At 40.1% G+C, this 19,788-nt stretch overlaps 1 protein-coding gene across 8 annotated transcripts in view; it reads left to right on the top strand.

The window, feature by feature from the left end:
• The first annotated feature begins 8,799 nt into the window (after positions 1 to 8,799).
• The window catches only part of ebf3b (EBF transcription factor 3b), a 67,765-nt gene continuing 56,776 nt past the window's right edge, over positions 8,800 to 19,788 (top strand). For all 8 annotated transcript variants that reach the window (XM_068327220.1, XM_068327215.1, XM_068327219.1 and 5 more), the window contains exons 1-6: positions 8,800 to 9,497; positions 9,788 to 9,944; positions 10,267 to 10,330; positions 10,605 to 10,660; positions 12,511 to 12,584; positions 14,309 to 14,377. In XM_068327220.1, the coding sequence (XP_068183321.1) occupies positions 9,367 to 9,497; positions 9,788 to 9,944; positions 10,267 to 10,330; positions 10,605 to 10,660; positions 12,511 to 12,584; positions 14,309 to 14,377 (551 nt within the window). In that variant the 5' untranslated portion in view covers positions 8,800 to 9,366. The remainder of the gene's footprint in view (positions 9,498 to 9,787; positions 9,945 to 10,266; positions 10,331 to 10,604; positions 10,661 to 12,510; positions 12,585 to 14,308; positions 14,378 to 19,788) is intronic.

Below are 19,788 nucleotides of genomic sequence, written 5' to 3'. Positions count from 1 at the left end.
GGCAACCTAACAGCCAGGAGGCCCGATGAGTGAGATATGATGTCTTGAAGTCTGTGTACGTCTTTGTAATTTAGATGGCAGCATATCATTTGCATGCAGAGCCTTTCAACGTTTTTCTCATTGTGTGAGGGAAATCATCCTCGCAAGTAAAGCTTGTCAAAGACCTGATGTGGAAGGCAAACCTTTGTCTCCGTGTTTATTTCCCCCATGAGTGGAAATTTTCCGTGTGGTCACTGAGTGCAATCTAACCTCTGAGTGAACAGTATAAATAGCACACTTATTTTATTTATTTATTTTTTTGTATTTGTGCTCCTTTAAGGCTCCACATATGTGAGTTCAAGTGAACATTTTACATTTAGGGATTTTTCTTATTTCAGTGTGCATATTTCTACACTAGATGGCACTATGGCACTTATTATTCAATGCCAAAAGATCATCTCCTTCTCAGAGACGTGTGTACAGCTGACACATACGATGATCACAAACTGCTCCTTCTCCCCGAGCTGATATTGATATTATCCTGGAAAAAAAAAAAAAAAAAACCCTCAACATCCACTCACATTTAGTAATGAACTATTTTGACCTTTAAACGCGGAACAAGTGTTCTGATCTCGCATGCCACATAGTCTGGCATGAAATATGTTTGAAAATAGTGAATCGGAGTAGGGAAGATCGTAAAAGTTTTCAGTTATCTACCAAGTGTTCTCTAACTTGACAGATAGATTTTTTTTTAAAGACACGAACGAACATCAAACAAAATGTACTCTCCCCGAATCAATGAAAAGAATCACATTGAGACGATATATTAAATGTGAATCCTCGCAGCGATGATGTCCTTGTAACAGATCATATTGTAAGTAAGATGGGTTAAATTGCACTTGTAGCTTCCCTCCAAACAGTCAGGCTTCTCTCGGGGGACGCCAGAGTGCTGCAGACTCTTCCTCTAATAACGCAAGACAATGAGATCTCAGCTCATAACATAGGCCCCCACTATATAGAACAAGTATTGGGGGCTTAGCAGCTAATAAAGTGGCAAGTCTTCAAATCCGTGTCAGAAGAGCAGAGCGCCACAGGGACCTTTCATAACACTTGTATGTGCAGGTTCAACTGCAGTGTAAAGGTTACACATCCACATTGCACTGATCTAACCTGATGAGTTGCCTTAAGCCCCAACACATTTCAAAGCTGTGTTTCTTATTTAAAGAAGCAGAAGTGAATAATTCGCTCAATCTAAAAGATGACAGGCGTACAGGAGTGTGAAATCGATGACTGAGACGCGATACAAAAATCTACTCTGTCCTCTTCCCTGTTACGCGCGCACGACGCAGCGGGAAAAAGAAAAAGAATTTTTACCATGTCTTTGTTCAATTAGATTCAATTCTTTCTTTCTTTTTTACAAACTTGTTTTCTAAGTGGTGTAATTTTATTCATATTTTTTTTCACAAAGAGCAAAAAAGAAAAAAGAAAGAAAATAAATATACATATATGTTACGCGCCAGTTTTATTTTTTGAGCGCTGCGCCCTTTGAGTTCATGAGCGTCTCCATAATTAGCCCTTATAGCCTGGACTGTCTTTCATAAACGGTCTCTCTCGCTCTCTCTGGTGAACCTGTCCTTCACTTGAGCAGAGACACTCCTCCAGCATTTCCACCCACTTTGTTTGTCAGTCTTTGATCCACAGTATACTAGTTAAAGTTACACCCATGAGCTGCAAGTTGAAACTTTCGGCATTGTTGCTCAGGGGAACCTTATACCCGTGGCGCCTTCTGCTTTTGTTCTTCCCTTTAGCAACAGAATTCTCCTATGGTCCCGGACAAAAGACTACTCACGACACCATTTTATGATCTCTGTGATGATACCGTTTCCTTCCACCTGCTCGTATGCTACCTTGGTCTTTTCGTCTAATCCGAAATGTCAATGTCAAATTAATAAAGAAAAAAAAAAGAGGAAAGTTTAAAAAAAAAAAAAACATCATCAAGGGGGTTCTCCCTTGTGACATTTGTTGATTTGGAGGAAAGAGTGATGAAATAAAGAAAGATCTGAACTGGGAAGAAGGAAACAATTAAAATAAGTGCCATTTCTATATATAGTGTGCAAAAAAAAATAAGAGTGTATGAACAGATGCCACCAACGTGATAATTGGATCATAAAACTACAACTCTAATTTCTTTTTTTTTTAAATATTTTGCAATCAAATTGACATGCACTCTTTACTAGGCTACACTAATAGTGCTCAGCATTGTGTACAGTGGAGGGTTTTGTTTGTGCAACACATAAATAACGTACATGTGAATTTACATGTGTTAGTATAGAATGAATTAATTGGTGCATGAATTAAAACCGTTTTTCCACAACAACATTATAATCTGTTGTGTGAAACACTTAAAGATAGGAACAATAAATACAGTATATTAAAAGAGAGTGTGTAGTGCTGTCTCTCTAGTCTGTCTAATCACTATGTAAGTGAAACATTCATGGTACACTTGATCAGTTCAATATTTAATTTCTCAACAAAGACAACATGATGGAACAGATGCTCAAACTTTGTATGTTTCTCAGGAGAGCAAAACTCACTTTAGTGGAAGCGATTGAATACAAAGATTTAAGATCGTGTACAAGCTTTGTGTTGACTTATTGGGCTCCTCACCTATGCACTGAACGTACGGTCACGGGTACAAGAAAAAAAAAGAAGATGTTCAAACATGCTAAGTGTGCATAGTGAGTCGGTGCTCATGGTCTGAATACATCACTTGTTTACATCCAGAGGCACTGAAATCTCCAAATGTCTGGATCCACATTAGTGATGCACCAGGGTCGGCCTTTGCCTCCATGTCACATTTCAAGTGAAAATTTGACTTGGCATGTTTACATACGATTTCTTCATCTCCCTTTTAAACCCCTATGGGCGAGCTGAAGGTGAGGGGAACTAAGATTATTATCCCCCGTTTCTCTGAGGAGCTTTTCTTTATGCACACCCTCACAGATGTCGACATTTGGTTAGGCGGTGTACATAGAAGCCCCAGATTATCTTGCGTTTCAGAAAGTCTGTTTAGCTAAAGTTAGGAGTGGTTACTTTCCTGCACCTTCCTAATTAACCCTAGTGTTCTGCAACCTGGGGACCTCCCCAGCTAAGTCATACATCTGTGTTACAGAGGGTGTAAATGGGAAATATCTATGATTGGCTAGTGCTGTCTTTTCAGAACCATAGGTCTTGTAATGATCTCAGTATCAATAGGCTCCACTTGTGCAGACCTAGTCACAGGAAGTGTAACAGATGGTGTTCTATATGTCATAATACAGTAAAATCCAACAGGAATTGACAATTGAAATCCCACCCTGGAGTTTGCCTCTTTTAGCTTTGGCATAATCTTCTCAGGATTTCAATTGCAAAGTCAAAGAGAATAGTCTAGCACATGGGGACTAGTTATCTGGGGCAAATGTGGTCTAAGGTTGACATTGCAAAGGCTATGTTTATGTGCATCACACTTGCTATACTGAATGTTTCCCAGAGTGCAAGAACATCCTCCCCTGAATTCTATTCCTCTTCCCACGTCCCTGTGCTGCCGCGGAAAGTAGGCCAAGTGAGCACCAGGGCGTTGCTTTTTTAAGATGATCAGTTTGTCAGTGTGTTTTTGTGTGTGCTCGGGACAGCTATTCATGTGGCTTGACTCTGTAGAACAAAGACCAGCATTATACAATTTGCAGCACTTCCAATAGCAAGGAAAGGGAGAGGTTGGAAAATAGGGACAGGACAAGTGTGGATGAAACAAATACAAAATCTGGCTTGTACTCTAATTCATTTACTTCCTCTTTTCCACCTCTTTGTTGCAGCAAAAAGGTCCCTTGCCAGTAACACTCCTCTGCAGGATCATACTGTAGTCTAGCTGGCACGGATTATTTTTAGCTATTGCTGTGCAGCTTTCACCTTGACTCCCTCCGTCTTGACATCATAATTAACATTTCTGTTAATAGTAACACGGTTCAATATTAATAAGGATCTCTAACTAAATCTAAATTCAGATATAATAAGTGATACCGACTCACACCTTTCCAGTGTCTTCACATTTGTGTCTCTTAATAATGACAGTTCCTCCTGTAATGTAAAACAGAGGCACCAGAGCAACATGTAGAAAATGTACATTTCGCCATGAGTGACTTGAACATTTTGTGGACCCCTGCAGGTTGGGACATTATCACTGTAAATTTACAGTGACAGGGGTCAACAGGCAAATTTAGGTTCTCCAGAGGACCCTGGAGGAGTCGGATGCTTGTGCGGTCACACACGCGCACATGCGCGCTGAAAGCAAGGTTAAAGCCGATACCTTCCCCTTTGGAGGCCACTCTTGCCCAACGCAACATGTGCCCGCATTATAATGGGATTTTTACGTGACTTTTTAAAGTCAGACTTCTGCATATTTGCCGAGCGTTAGTTTAACATTATGAGCGGAATTATTATAAGTAATAGGTTCCAATTCAGAGTGGAATAATCACATTTACATGGCGTCCATCAACGTCAACGGGAAGTGCATGTGTGTGGTGTGTGTGTGTGTGTGTGTGTGTGTGTGTGTGTGTGTGTGTGTGTGTGTGTGTGTGTGTGTGTGTGTGTGTGTGTTTAAATAAAGGCTTTTATATATACCCACAAAGCAGTGATGGACACAATCAAGACGAGGCTGTGCGAAGGCGAAGGTATGCTGGATATTTGGTCATGTGTATTTGGGTCTAAATTTCTAGGGGATATTTTAGATGTTAATAGCCCTGAAGTGGTCTCGGTTTCTTATTTAATTTCTCTCGCCTTTTTTAAATGTAATTCGCCCACAGACTGCGCCGCGAGGCTCTAAACCGCGCAGAAACTCTCTCATCATTTCCACAGCAGAATGGAAATGCAAATCGTGCGCACGGGCAATGCCCTTGACAGAACTCACCACTGCACACAATTAACATGAGCACTCTGACAGAAGTTAGTGACGAAATGTGAGGTCACACCAGCTGTGCTTCAGAATATAAAAGCGTTATTTCACACAGTCCTATCAAAAATCAGATCAAATCGGACACACACGTAGAATATAATAATAATAATAATAATAATAATAATAATAATAATAATAATAATAATAATAATAATTATTATTATTATTATTATTATTATTATAACAGTAACAATAACAATAATAATACTAATAAATGTAATTTACGTGTAAATGTCTTTTTAATATAAAGTTTTTAGAGAAAGCAAAAACTATACTAAAGATTTTTTTTTTTATTGAGTGCAACATTTTTTTTTTTTAAATTAAAGATCTAGCCTAGTTTAGTCCTTTGACAAAATACACTGGACATTTAAAAAAAAAAGACCGTTCTTGTCCGGACGGGGGTCTGGAGAGGGGGGCGTTAGATAAACGTAAGTTGAGATCCTGACTATCTTGTCACTGACGAACACAGCTGCCTCATATCGACACAATAATCTCCGGTGTAACCAACGAGGGGCGCTGTCCGTCTATCAGCAGCAGTGGGCCCACGCGTGATACGAACAGCCTGCATGATTGATCTAATCAGTCTTTGCCATTTGTTTTTCTCAATGTAATTAAAAATAACAAATAAACTTATTTTTTTAAAAGATGAAATCCAAAAATCCCATATCATTGAGTTGCATTAATTGAGTGTAAATTTAAAGCTTAGAGAAATAAAGTTTACAAGGTGATCATATTTTATTCAAGTTGTTTATAAACTGCATTTAACATTAATAATAATAATAATAATAATAATAATAATAATAATAATAATAATAATAATAATAATAATAATAATGCCTGATTTGGTTACGAGAAAATTCTCGGGAACACTTGTGAATTCATGTCGAACTTTAAAAAACAACTAAAATTGAAATCAATTTTGAAAACGGAAAATGGATTTTGCGCGCATGCTTGCGCATGTCCATATGAATATGCCTAAATGCCTAAATACATAATTAAATTGTATTTTTAATTTGATCACATACACAACATATTCAAATTCTAAAAAAAAAAAGGAATATATATTGTCAGTTGAGTTGCTGTAAACAATAACTGGGCTGCCTGCCTGTTTCTTCCATACGTTATTAGAACTGATGCGTAGCTGTAGGCGTATTTGATGAATATTTAATCGGAAAAGGATCTCTTTAAAACAGCCTCTATGATAAAGCCGTGAGCGAACTTGCCTGGTGGCTCCTAATAAGATTTTTCCCTCCTCATTTTGCCAATCAATTCATTAGGAAACAATGCAGGTGAACACAATGAAAGTGTTGTCCCAATAAAGTGCATCGATGGACAGCTGGGCAGCGGCCGGCTGATTGACTTTGCCTTGACATCTGGGAGGCCCGCTGGCCCCTGGCACGCGTATAGGCTGATGTCGCCATTTACATGCAAATTCAAGGAGATCATGAGGTCCTCGCCCCGTAAATTCACACAAAAAAGAAGACGTCACCCTCAATACGGAGGAGGCTCGTCCCGTCGAGACGGGAGGTCTTCGAAGTCATCTTGTACATTTTTATTGGGAGCCACGCGTCACAAGGAGTTTGGTTTTATATCAGTGATCAGACCCAAATCTTTGGGGGTTCTGTCATTGTGTTCAGTGAACAGAAGAATGAGATAACAGCCCCCCGTGTCATCAAGCGGTCATTTAAATGAGCTTTCAGCTTTGCTCACTGCGGCCAAGATGCAGAGATCAGGCAAATAGTTTGCACTTGTTTCCCTGCTTGTCACCCATCACTTACCTCCAGTGCGCAGAAACAGGATTTATTTTTTTATTAGATGAGAAATCACAAGCTGTGACTATATCCTCACATTCCACTTTAAGTTTTTATGCAATCAAATCAAACGGGGATCAACATTTCTTTTATTTTGATGCTAACATTTCACCTAATGATGAGCGCATTTTCCATGGTGTAAGCCCACCACGCAGATGATCCCACAGAATGAGCTGAGACGGATTCAGGCTCCGCGCCTCCGTGTGTGGAGCAGCTGACTCCCTCTCTCCACGTCCAGATGGCTCCTGCACACAGATTTGCATTCATTTTCCTCTAATATCTTCTGAAATAGCGGGGCAGCTGCATTTGTTGTCAAATACGGTTTAAAACTCCCTTTCAGGACAGCATCGTTACCTACGTGACGGGTGTGGAGATCCATTTTCCCTCTCCAGTCAACAGTATCAGATCTAAGAGGATTTGTCTCAAAGTCTCCTAATTTGATAATCAGATTTAAATCGCCTTGGTGCGTGTAATCAGGGGTTAAGTTCTAATAAGCGAGACTTGAAACTGTACAAAAAAAAAAAAGCAGACAGAGTTCTGTTAAAAAAAGATATTTGCAATCTCGGTAGAGCAGAGGAAACATTTCCAACACGCGTCTCGGTTTGTTCCTTTGAGAAAGAAAAAAGATAAGGATTTTACAAAGGCGCCTCTTTGAGTTTTTTTTAAAAACGTCACTTAAAACTTGGATTTAAAAAAAATAAATTAATAATAATATAAAAAAAAACAGTCTTATTTTGTGACTGGGCAATGGATTGTGTAGAGGTGAAAGCAACAGCTTATAATTCACTTATCTTTGGCAGCAGCTATTAACCCTCAGCATCAGCTAGATAGATTGCTCAGGATAAAGCACACATCTCTCTTTCTCGCACCCTCCCCTCTCTCCCTTCATCCTCTACTCCTTTTCACCACTAATGAACCGAATTGCTTGCTTGCCCCTCTCGGACAGAATCGGACATGTGGGCAGTAGACTCTTTAAAAATGATTAAGATGTTTTTGATTATTACTGATTTTGCAGGACGTGCATGAAATAAAGAAGACACAGAACCATGGATTTCCTTTAGTTTGTTTAATCTCATGAGACACTGTGGCTCTGATTTTCAGCCCATGAAAGAGGTCAGAAGATCTGACTTTATCTTGTGTAAATGACACAGTGATGTGATTGATTTGTTTTCACGTGAATAAAATGCGGGCTCAGATGAAGCTTTGCCTGAATTTTATGCTCAGCAATAAATAAAGAATTTCTTTCCTTTGCGATTCGCGACAAAAATAACTGAAAGTAAGTCATGTGTTGCTGGAAATTCTCAATGATTAATAAAATGAATAGATTTTTGACATGTATGATTAAATATAATCAGCGTTGTATTTGATATTCAACCCACTTAAGTTTTTAAATTACAATAACATAACCCGTGGGATATATCTGAAAAAAAATCACCCATAGATTTATCAGGTAAATGAAGATACATGATCTCCTCTCATTGAAATGTGACTTATAGCCGGTGTTCACACCACTAACAAGATGCTTTAGATAAATTCTTGAACAATTTCATCGCTATAAGTCAATTTTTAATAGTAATAAATTGAATCAAATAAATTTGAAACATATTACAAACTTTAGTCCAGTATAATAAAAATAATCATTGAAAATGTTATCATTAGATCAACTAAAAATAAGCAATGAATGATGAATTTGAGTTATTATTATTAGGTTTTATTTTCTTCCCCCCTCATACAGTGTGATGGTTACACCCAGTTGAATTTCCCATATCATCAAAAAAATCAAACTCACCACGTATAGGGCCTAAGCAAGAGGAAAAGTGGAGCGAATAAGTGTTCTCAGGCTGCTGCACTATTGGGCTGTACCCGTACAGTGGAGCGCCACTGCTTGACAGGAACCATCAGAGCTCCATACATGGTCAAAACCACGCCCCCTCCGCGTCATATTCTGACAGCGCCTCTCCCGTGGGTTTAGAGTTTTGGCTCCCGGGAAAGATTTCAGTCCTCGGGGAAAGAGGGCTTAGTTTTGCATGTTCCCATCCATCCTGCACGACGCGAAAGGGCCCCTTATCCACCTCTCCTGTGTACTAGGAACACCTCCACTGGTGATCAGCCTTTGCTTGTGTTTGTCTTGTGGAGAAGCAGCAGCACCTTTTCAGGAGTGGGTTTTTTATTCAGCAAGAAGTCCTGAAGGTTTTGGATGCGGTGCTTCAGGGATGTGGGCACTTTGAGAGCAGCATCACCCACAAACACAAACAACTGCCATCGATTTTTCTCCGAATAGCACAAAAAAAAAAAGAGAAAAAAAAAACCAAAAACCAAAGAGGAACAATAGCAACACAAAAAAATCTTGTCTATTGAACAATTCACTTTTCCAGTCTGTGGATACTGCTCTAACTAAGTACAGCACTTTGAGAATTGTTCACATCGGACGGACTGAAGAGGGAGGCAAGACCTGTGGACCGGGTTTTCCCTCGCAAGTCTGAATCGGCTCTCGCTACTTATTCCGCGAAAGACCCTAAAGGATAACACACTTGGACGTTTATTTTCCCTGATTTCACAGGAGGCTCTTTTTCACACAAATTGTCCTAAATGTTTGGGATTCAGGAAACTATACCGCGAGGTGGGACGACGATGAAGGAGGAACCGCTGGGTGGACTGAACTCGGTCCGCTCCTGGATGCACACAGCTGGGGTGGTGGATGCAAACACAGCCGCCCAAAGGTACGCATGCCAAAAGCATCTGAATTTTCTCACGCATTCCCTCCTCATCATATCGACCCCTCAATCCCCTGAATACTCTGTATCAATTACGGTCTCCCAATAAATGCCCCCCCTTCGGCTTTCCCTTCTTTCATTACATCAGATTACCCATTATTGTGACAAATCAAGAAATCTCCCCCGTATACTCAAGCGTGCGTCTGCATCTTCAATGTTTCCATCAGCTTCTCCATCATCCAGTATCCCCGGTGTCCGGTGCTTAACCGAGATGGTCTCTTGTTTTCTCCCCGCAGCGGTGTCGGCTTGGCACGGGCACATTATGAAAAGCAGCCCCCTTCCAACCTCAGAAAATCCAATTTTTTCCATTTCGTCCTGGCGCTGTATGACAGACAGGGTCAGCCCGTGGAGATCGAAAGGACAGCTTTTGTGGACTTTGTGGAGAAAGAAAAAGTAAGCGGTGAATTTTTAGAAATACATGCATCCCCGCACATAATCAGTCCATGTATCGAAATTATGTTCTCTGAAATGGCAATGGGTTACTAAGGGGATGTCACGTGGAATATTGATTTTTAAAAAAAACTCAATCCGTTGATGACAGAGAGTCGTTTTAACAGCTAAAGCTGTTTCTTTTCTTTTGGACACAAACTGAATCTTTTTTTTAAAAAAAAAACAAAAACAAAACAAAAACAAAAAGCAACAACACAGACATGTGCTGATGATAGGCATGATGATTTAGTTGATGCTGATTTTCACAAACTGTTGTCTCCTGCAGGAACCAACCAGTGAAAAAACGAACAATGGGATACATTACAAACTACAATTATTGTACAGCAATGGTGAGTTCACGTGTCATTATTATTTTACTAACACGGGCAAGTTTATCAGGCAATGGTTTATCTGAATAAAATAATATAATATAATGCATGATAATAATAGTAAAGATACTGATAATAATCACGATAGTAATAATAATGTATATAAAAATAGTTTATAAGGATAAGTTCAGGACTGATCTCTTCAGAGTTAAATCTTCAGTCTGGGACTTTTTATTTATTTATTGACAACAATTCCTTAAAGTTCACCAGTGTCTTTTTTTCCCCCCTTCCTCAGGCGTCAGAACAGAACAGGATCTTTATATACGGTTAATCGATTCCATGACGAAGCAGGTAAGCTGCTGTTACACTTGTTTCTCCGCGCAGTGCAACACACTGCTCATATGCACGGTTCACTTGTGCAAAGCCTTAACACGCCGTGCAAATTGTCGCCCCAGAGATCCACACGCCACACGCTTTATGGGGAAAAAAAAAAAAAAAACTCCACATGAACAAAATAAAATGAAATTTCCGAATTTAACGCGAGCACACAGCACCCATTTGGCGCTGTTTACACTTACTCATATCATATTACAAAACTCTAAGGTCAATTTAAGAGTTAGGTTCCTTTGCAGGTTCAGTTTGTCCTGCATTAAAATTTGAGTACTCTGCCTGCTTCCATGAGCTCTAATACAGAATGACTTATCTGGCAAACAACAAGTGACGCTCTAAACGTGTAAACTTGTAAAACAAATTATAAAAAGAAATAAATATGCGCGTTATTGCTGTGGCACATTATCGCTCATCTGTTTCACATACATCTGGGTGACATATGAGTGACCCCACTCCTCAATCACCCTAAACACCCCTCCAGCTCCCAAAAATCTTATTAATAACCTTAATGTTCATTTCAAACCGAACGCGCGGATTTCTAAACGTAATTACAATTATGGAAGCAAAACGATACGTCCTCGTGTCAGCTCTCCATCCCACCTCCGTGTTTTAAATGGAGGGTTTAGGCTCTCCCGAATAGAACCTGGACCACCGGTCACAGACGACATTCCTGTGCGAATGATCCGAGTCAGTGATGCAGAAGAAGCAATTTATGGATTTGTGTTTCCACAGCTGCAAATAGCGACATAAATCAAACCAATATAGGCCCAGATAATCACACGGTCCCCCGAAAAAAAAAAAGAAGAAAAAAAAAAGAAGGAAAACACTTAAATACATGAGGTCAATTATGAGAACTTTTAAATACGGGAAAGTGATGCGACCTGGTTCAGATGTCACTTTTTTTTTTTTTTTTTTTTTTTTTTACATCACTATAAAATATTTGTATAAAACGTGCGAGGAAAAAAAAATCTGAAATTTATGAATGGCATCAAATCTTAAAGGAAACATCTCCGTGTTTGTTTATTTATTTATTTAGTTTTATTTGTATTATTTTTGGAGCGTTTTGTGGCGCTTTGCCTGCATTTCCAGCCGGTGCCGGTTCAGTACAGGAGGGAGAGAAGTGTCTATCCTTAGAAATAGAAGGAGGGAGGGATCGAGGGAGGGAGAGAAGAGCGGCAGAACTGATAGCTCCACGCCATCTGTTTCAGCCAATGCTCAAAAATTACTCAACCGTACCGCCAGACACCGCTTTTTATCCACAGAAAGATCATTGTTAGCGGCTCAAAATAAACAACAGATTGCCCATTAACACTTTCCCCCAAATATCCCCAGATTATAAGCATATTGATGACACTTCTATTGGATCTCTCCTTATGAAAATCTCTCGTGTCTCTCTTTCTCTGTCTGTCTAAGCCACAGGATATTATCGAGATTAATAAAAAATTACAATTGATGATAAAAATCCTAATCATTGCCATAATTTTTGAATTTTATTTTATTACTTCCACAAAATATATTGATGTTTGTCTTATTATCATAATTGACCACATGTGCCTATATAATGTTTGAGGTGACATAAATGTTTACAATAATTAATAGAATTTATAAAAATTGCAGATTTATCCGTCAGCATTTGTATGCATGGAATACATTGTCTGTAGTTCTCACGTTGTGTGAATTCAGCTGTGATGTATTTTATTAAATCTAAAATAGCACATATGTAAGTCTAATTATTTGTGGATTCATAGTAATGAATGTGTTTAAGAGATGTCTGTGTTTTCACTTTATTTCCATGTCACTTTCCTTCAAAGGCCATAGTTTATGAGGGCCAGGACAAGAATCCAGAAATGTGCAGAGTTCTTCTTACTCACGAAATTATGTGCAGGTAAGCATGATTTTTAAAAAAATAAATCATTTTTTGCTCTGTCCATTCTGTAGATCCATGCAAAAAAGTAATTCCCTCCCCTTCAATAAGTTTTGACACTCATGATATGATGCAGCATATCCAGATAGTCCTGTGGTTGTTCAGCAGCTACAGAGGGAGAGAGAGCTGTCTTTCCTAACTTTGATATGATTTGATTTAACTTTGATACGAATATGAATATGACAGTGAAAATGAACTGACTGTCTTTTCCAGTGAGGGAGAATTGAATTTATAGCAAACAATGACACAGTGTACAATTTATGTTTTTAACTCGCTGTTATTTATTATTTTTTATATATTTCAAGAATCATAATTCAAGCCAGCCAGGGACAACGAGTTTTATGTTAAGTTATGCATAGATGCTGCATGCTATGTATCATCCCCCCCCCCATCTAAACCCAGAGTCAGTTCTTGGTTGATTCCACCTGTCAGCAATGATCAGCAAGCCTTTTAGTGTCATTTAACCACATAAATCTAAACCTCTCATATTGCGCTGCTATTCAGCGGTGTCATTGATACTAAAAGGAAAAATGCCTTTTGTTGTTATTGTTGAGCTCAGCATGAGCTTTGTGAACATTGAATTTGGATACTGTCGGTTAACCTCTCCTTTGTTGCTCCGGTGCATTGTTGAAGTTGCTGGTTGAGAGGAAGTGCTGAGAATGATTTGTCCTTTTCCATGCATAAACTCATCACTCACGCTCAATTTATACATGCATCCATCACTTATTTGTGACACTTTGAATATGCTCATGCTCTAGAGGTTGTTTCTTTGTCAAGACAAGGTGCGAATTGCTGCTGAATAAATAACAGCTTTAACATATGCCTATTATCAGATAAGAAGATTTACATATAAGAATAAAATACGAATAATATTTTGATATCTTATCTTAATTTTTAGGCTTGAAGTACACCAGGTTTTGAATAATATTTTTCCTCTAATACCCCGAGGCACGCAGCAATAAAACACATCTTTATTATTACAGCTAGAAAGTCATGTAAATCAGACATATTTAAATAGTATAAGGTTGACTGACACTGGCTTTGCACTAAATCTTTGTTTTTCTTTCTGCACCATATGGCACAAATAAATCTTATTCTCATATGTTTTCATTTCAAATGGAAGTTGGGATGATGTATTTGTTTATTTTTGCAGTTCTGATTCAAGTCTAATTCAAAGAAGTGTAAGGCAGCTCGCTATAAGCTTAGGGAGGACATGGTTGAAACATGTGGTGGAAGATAGATTAGTGCTTTTGAGGCCATAATTGATAAATGCCCCGCAGAAATATTGGTTGATTATGGCACCTTGCATCTCCCTCAGAAATAGCAGCTTGGCAATTAGAGGTAAACAAAAGCTGAAGCTGTGAAAAGTGACTCCCCTGCCTCCTGGCCCAATCCCCACTCCCCTCCCCTCCAACACTAAGCCAAACAACACAACATGTTGTTTTCACCATTTTTATCAGCCATCAGCATCAATGGAATGGATATATTGAGTGAAGGAAATCTCAGGGCATTTTTTTACCCGCTATCAAAATCACTCCAAGGGCACTTAATAAATGTATGTGTTTTTGTGTGTGTGTGTGTGTTATTTTTTTGTGTGTGTATGCGCGTGCGTGCATTATTTATTTATTTATATTTATTTACCAAAGTATTGCCTGTTCTGAAACACTCTGTCTGTCTTTCTACAGCCGATGCTGTGACAAGAAAAGCTGTGGAAACAGAAATGAGACTCCATCAGACCCTGTGATCATTGACAGGTAGGCTGTGCATGGCTTCTCTCTGTGTTTGTGAACGGTGGGAACGAGTAAGTAAAGAAGTGAGTGTCTGTGTGACTAAATGGATGAATGACTGAGTGGATGAGCAGGCACATGGACGAGCTAGTGAACAAATGAGTTCCCTCCCGGTGTGCCAGACGGCCCAGTTAGGCTGACTTGCATCTTATAGTCCACAGTGTGGGAACTGTAGGCGATTCTCTGTGAGGGGCTAAGGGGCGTCTTTCCCAGGTACCTGTGCACCGAGGGGCGGTCACCACCTGGATATGGTTTGTTCAATCACAGGTGGTTCAATCACTGGAGGATCATGCTGGGAATGCACCTAATTAGCTCAGGCAACTTCACGTCGATTTGGCTGGCTTTCCTTCTTTGTTTATGACACTGATTCTTACACTGTCAATAGTTGTTTTTTTGCATCGACTGCGTCTTCCTCTCAAGTTAGCTGTGAGCTAGATGCCATTAAAGTTTAGTTTAAGAAGGGATAAACATTTTATGTCGGCTGTTTTGTTCCACACCTTTGAGGAAGTTACATCTGCCACAATTATATTACCTTCATCACTTTCTAAAGAGGGAGAATAAACGGGCTTCTCTCAGGCATTGACTTTTTTCGCACACTGTGAAACTATACCTCCTTTCTGAATATGTTTAGGTAGTAAGATGTGTGTATGTGTGTTTGTGCTGAATATAAGGGTGAGGTAAGAGGTGTCGTTTGAGCGTCAATCTCAATGTAACTCTCACCACGTAGTAGGGAGAGACAGCAATGCTAATGTTTGACTAGCCAGAATCACTGTTTGCTTAGTGGAGAATGCCTGGTATCTGACAGAGGGGACAACTCTCTTATTAGTAATCAAATAGGGCTGAGCAGTTGTTGCTGCCACTCCACTCCAGCGGCTTCTCATGCATCAGGAAGTAGGAGCTGGCTGCCCTGGGAGCCTGGATGGATTACCAGAGCTACTGCTGTCTGAACTCAAAACTCACACAGACACACGGAGATAGACGAGGACGTAAACACACAGGCACACACACACTCGCTCAAACGTGCACATGCTGCTTGCATGTTGCGTATGAATTCATGCTTGACAGATGCGCTCCATCATATGCAAGAAAAGGTGTTAAATACAATGTTAGGAGCTTTTCTTTTGTGCCAACAATTGGCACCGAGCTGATATCTGACTTTATTAGCTGCGTGAATTTCCTGTAGCGGAGGGGCCGAACATTAAGATATAACACAAGACATCTACTTTGCCCAATTTCTGTCAGTTTTATGTTTGCTTTGTGTCGCTCAGCTGCCTTTTACTGCTTTTGAGTTTCGCACACCATTGTTCTTCAATCTGTGGGACAAAACATGTAACATAAGTACAATAAGCAAAATGAATGCATGGAGAATTAAAGTCAAGAAAGAGGGGTGGGAAAAAAATAATAGAGGGGGGGTGGAAGCGGATGGATATTGTAAGCTCAACCGGCTCAGGGAGGGCTCGGATTTTCATTGTGACGAGTCTGAATAGGAGTAGAGTATCCCTTTCCTTGCACAATGAGCGGCTCTGTTGAAACACAAAAGCATATGTTCCTCATTAGACCCTCCCATTGTCTCCATGTCGTAACTATGAGCCCGTCAGCTCACCCTAACAGACCCACACAGGTTCCCAGTGACTGAGCGAGGCTCGCAGAGAGGGGTGATTGTGAAAGGTTGCAGGGTTTATTAAGAGTTACGGACATGACCAGAGCACACTGTAGACTTGCTATGTCAGGTTATTTACTGCAGTCGCTCGCCTGTTCTTGCTGTGCATATGGGTAAGCTTTTAGTTAAAGCTTCCATGTTTTATATCCATTCGGTGACAGGCACCTGTGCTGTGGTCACTGCTGGCAGAAACTGATTATTTCCAATTTAGCAGAACATACTTGAGTGACATAAACCTAGAGGAGAGGTTTGATTGTTGAATCAGGCATGTCTCATCTGTCTACAATTACAGTATGAAAACCAGCTAGCACTGCCACATTTCCTGCAGAAACAGTAGCATGGTCGAACCTTAAGAAACAGATTTGGAGTGAATCATTGATGGCTTTCGTTCGCTGTAACATTTTCCCAGATGGCAAGAGGGGAAAGCGCACACAGCTAGCTGGCATCTAGCAAGACATTAACTGGCGTTCCCATGGATCTGGCATATCCAATGGAGTTTGGGGAACTTATCATTCCAAATGTGTCCTATTTTCCTGTGGTCAAGCCAGACATCTGTTTGCCCTATTTTCTCTCGGAGTTTTGATACAGATTTTCACTGAGATTTTTATAGGAGGATGGATTCCCTTAAAAAAAAAAAAAAGAAGTTTGTTAGATATAGGCCCAACAGCTGTCACAAAGTTTCAACACCGCTTGGTCTTTAAATATTTCAGCACTTACATTTGATGCCCCTACATTATTCATATTCCTTTTTGGATGAAGAAAAGGCCCTATTTCAGCAGCATTTGTGCTGTTTTATATGTTGCAATTCAAATTTCATCATATTTTGGGAAAGTCGGAAGAAAAAAAAATCATTGTCTTTCAATGTAGCGACGGTGATTTTTTTTTAAATTCCCTTGAACACGAGTTCGGAAAAATAAAAATTTCAAAGTCATTGGTGCTTACATGAAATAAATTTAATTTATCTAGTAGCTAATTGTAGCACTGCTGCTTTAACGGCATTGCTTTCCGCAGATTGGTATAATCATCTCTCCCCTTTATAAATTCAGCAATGCTACAGATGTCACATTTATAAGTTAATGGTGCCTTAAAGTAAGTGGGAGTGTAGGTTTATTCAGTCGGTAATTTGAGTCTTCAGAATTATAGTGATGAGGCACCCGATATCTGATTAGATGGGTTTCCCATTTACAGTGCATGTAGTGTATAGCTAAACATAACTCAATTTGTGATGAGTCTCCCGGTCTGGTATCTGTCTTCACTCTCTTGCATATTGACTTTGTCTTCTCTTGTGTGAAAGATTAGATACATTGTTCAGGCACACACATGGATTTTGTAATAAGGCAGCACATGTTGTTGAAAGAGGAGAGAAAATGACTCATTCTGCGCATTGGGGTTCAAAAGTCACATTTTATTCCGAGATGCCGGAGCAATTTATGCGAGTTGTATCGAGACAGACGGACAGAGAATGTAATATCAACGTGTTTTCTGCTCATGTATGAATTTTGAATTTAATGCATGTTCATACAGTTTAACATTCTGTGTCAATTTACGCCACCATTCACAAACAGAATCCAGATCTAAATATGTCAGCTCCATTTATTCCAGTGGCTACGGCTCTCCCTTTCACTTCCTGTCACTGAGGTCAAAGAGCGCCGACCTTTGGAGTGCAGCCCAGGCCCTGAATAATTCATGACATTGACTTGTTTTTTTCCCTTATTTTTCCTCCTGTCTGTTTTTGGTCAGCACACATGGTTGTGCTGTGGGAGGCTTTTATTCATTTAGCTCATTTATAAAGGCCTCACCGCACCTGTTCGTTTGTTAATGCAATTAAATTTTGGCCTAATGTAAATTTTGCTTAGCTTTCTGTTATGTCCCTCATTAGCGAGCCTGTATTTTCTAAATGACTTTGCGTTATCGTTCATTTGTGGAACACCTACGAGGTCATTTCCCAGAGTGCACTTGACTTCTTGTCAAGTTGTTTACCAAAAACAAAAGCCCGCAGTCTTAGAACGTCTCGCATGCGGTTCCCTCGGCCTTCTAAGAAACAAATCGGAAAATTTGCGTGCTCCCATCTGGTTTTTGCAAAACCGTGATTACCTCCAAAAGCTGAACAAATGCCAGTATTTATAAGGTCAGCCCTTTATGTGGAAATGTGATGTAAATGAGAATCAGCGAAAGGGGACATTAAACAAAATTAAATTCATTGTCTCCTTTAATGTCATTTACATTTTTGGCTAAGCCCTGGACTGTCAAAGAGGATTTCTAAAACCATTTTAATTGCACATCAGCATTGGAAAAGAGGGTGTGTTTTCACTGAGCGGCTGTCTTGATAACCTGCAAAGAGAAGTCTGTTTATGAAGTAGCTAAATGACATGTTTTCACTGCATCTGCAGAGGGCAATTAAAATGGCACTCAGTAGGTAGTATTAATCTAGCATTATGCTGCCACCATCCATAATGAAAATGATGCAGTGGATGGGGTCACTGCTGATGTGATTGAGAGTCGGTTGCTGCAGGTGTTCCTTCTGGATTTTTTACATTACACCACGGAGCCATGGGACCGGCGCTGCAATGTTTTTAATTCTTTACTGTGAGTCATTTAAAGCTGTTAACTCATATAGGAAATGATCTCTTTCTCTATTTACGCACACAGGCAAACACCTGCACACACCTTTTTATTTGGGGTAAATCCAGCATTTTTCTGTTCACGGCTGTGTTCGGTGTAATTTATGTGACAGATGTGAGTTTTAGGGAGAACAGGCTGGCCACCCCTGCCTAGGTTGATGTGATGTTTGAGTGAAGCTTGTCTCCTTCGGAGCCAGACTAGGAAGAGCAGGAAGTGTTGAGAATGAAAGCTGTACTTGGCAGCTTTCCTTTGGCTTGCACTTGCTGAAAAATGAAACCCAGACCCTCTCTGCAGCCTCAGAGCCAGGACCTCCTTCCCAGAGCTCCAACATCCAGGATTGGGTAATACTGTTCAATAAGCAAAACATTACCTCAAATTATTCTCGCCCTGTTTTCTATTCCCTCCTCCCTCATGTCGGTTTTATCACAGTTTGTAAATGTCAAGACACGTACAAAGACGCACAGTATAAATGATATTTTCCAAATTATGCTCACATGTTTGGGTTCACATGAGTGGCGGCTGAACGTAACGTGGTGCCTGACGCTCCCGAGGGAGACCCACCTCACTAGGGTAGGATTCCCCAGTGGCATCAGCTAATGGCAAGACTTGACAACAGCAGAGAAGCCGGGGGTGTTGTGTTTTACTAGCGCTGAGCAGGGGTGATGACTTTAACATGTGTGCAGAAAAAGACAGAGATATTTGTGTGTGTGTGTGTGTGTGTGTGTGTGTGTGTGCGTGCGCGTTTGAGAGCGAGTGTATGTGCATGCACACACTTGAATGTATATTTGTGTGTGTGTGTGTTTGTGTGTGTGTGTGTTGTGCTGTGCTTAGGAGAGAGGTGTGCGGTACGAAAGAGTGGCGCGGGCCAACAGAGCGACGGATTCGGCTCCAGCTTGACGGCAGTGAAAGAGGAAACATGGTTCCACATGTGTTGAGAAAGAGCAGTCCATCTGTCCATGGAGACAACCCCTCCCCCCTTCACCACCCCCTTCTCTTTTCCTCTTTCCTTCTCTTCCTCTCCTTCCCCCCTGTCTTTACTCCCCTGGTTCACTGCTGACAGAAACAAGGCCAGAGTCGGGGTGATGGGATGAATACT

The sequence above is a fragment of the Antennarius striatus genome, chromosome 11 (assembly GCF_040054535.1).
Source record: "Antennarius striatus isolate MH-2024 chromosome 11, ASM4005453v1, whole genome shotgun sequence".
NCBI lineage: Eukaryota > Metazoa > Chordata > Actinopteri > Lophiiformes > Antennariidae > Antennarius > Antennarius striatus.
Note: the sequence above shows the minus strand (reverse complement) of the source record. Positions and strands in the feature narration are given on the sequence as shown.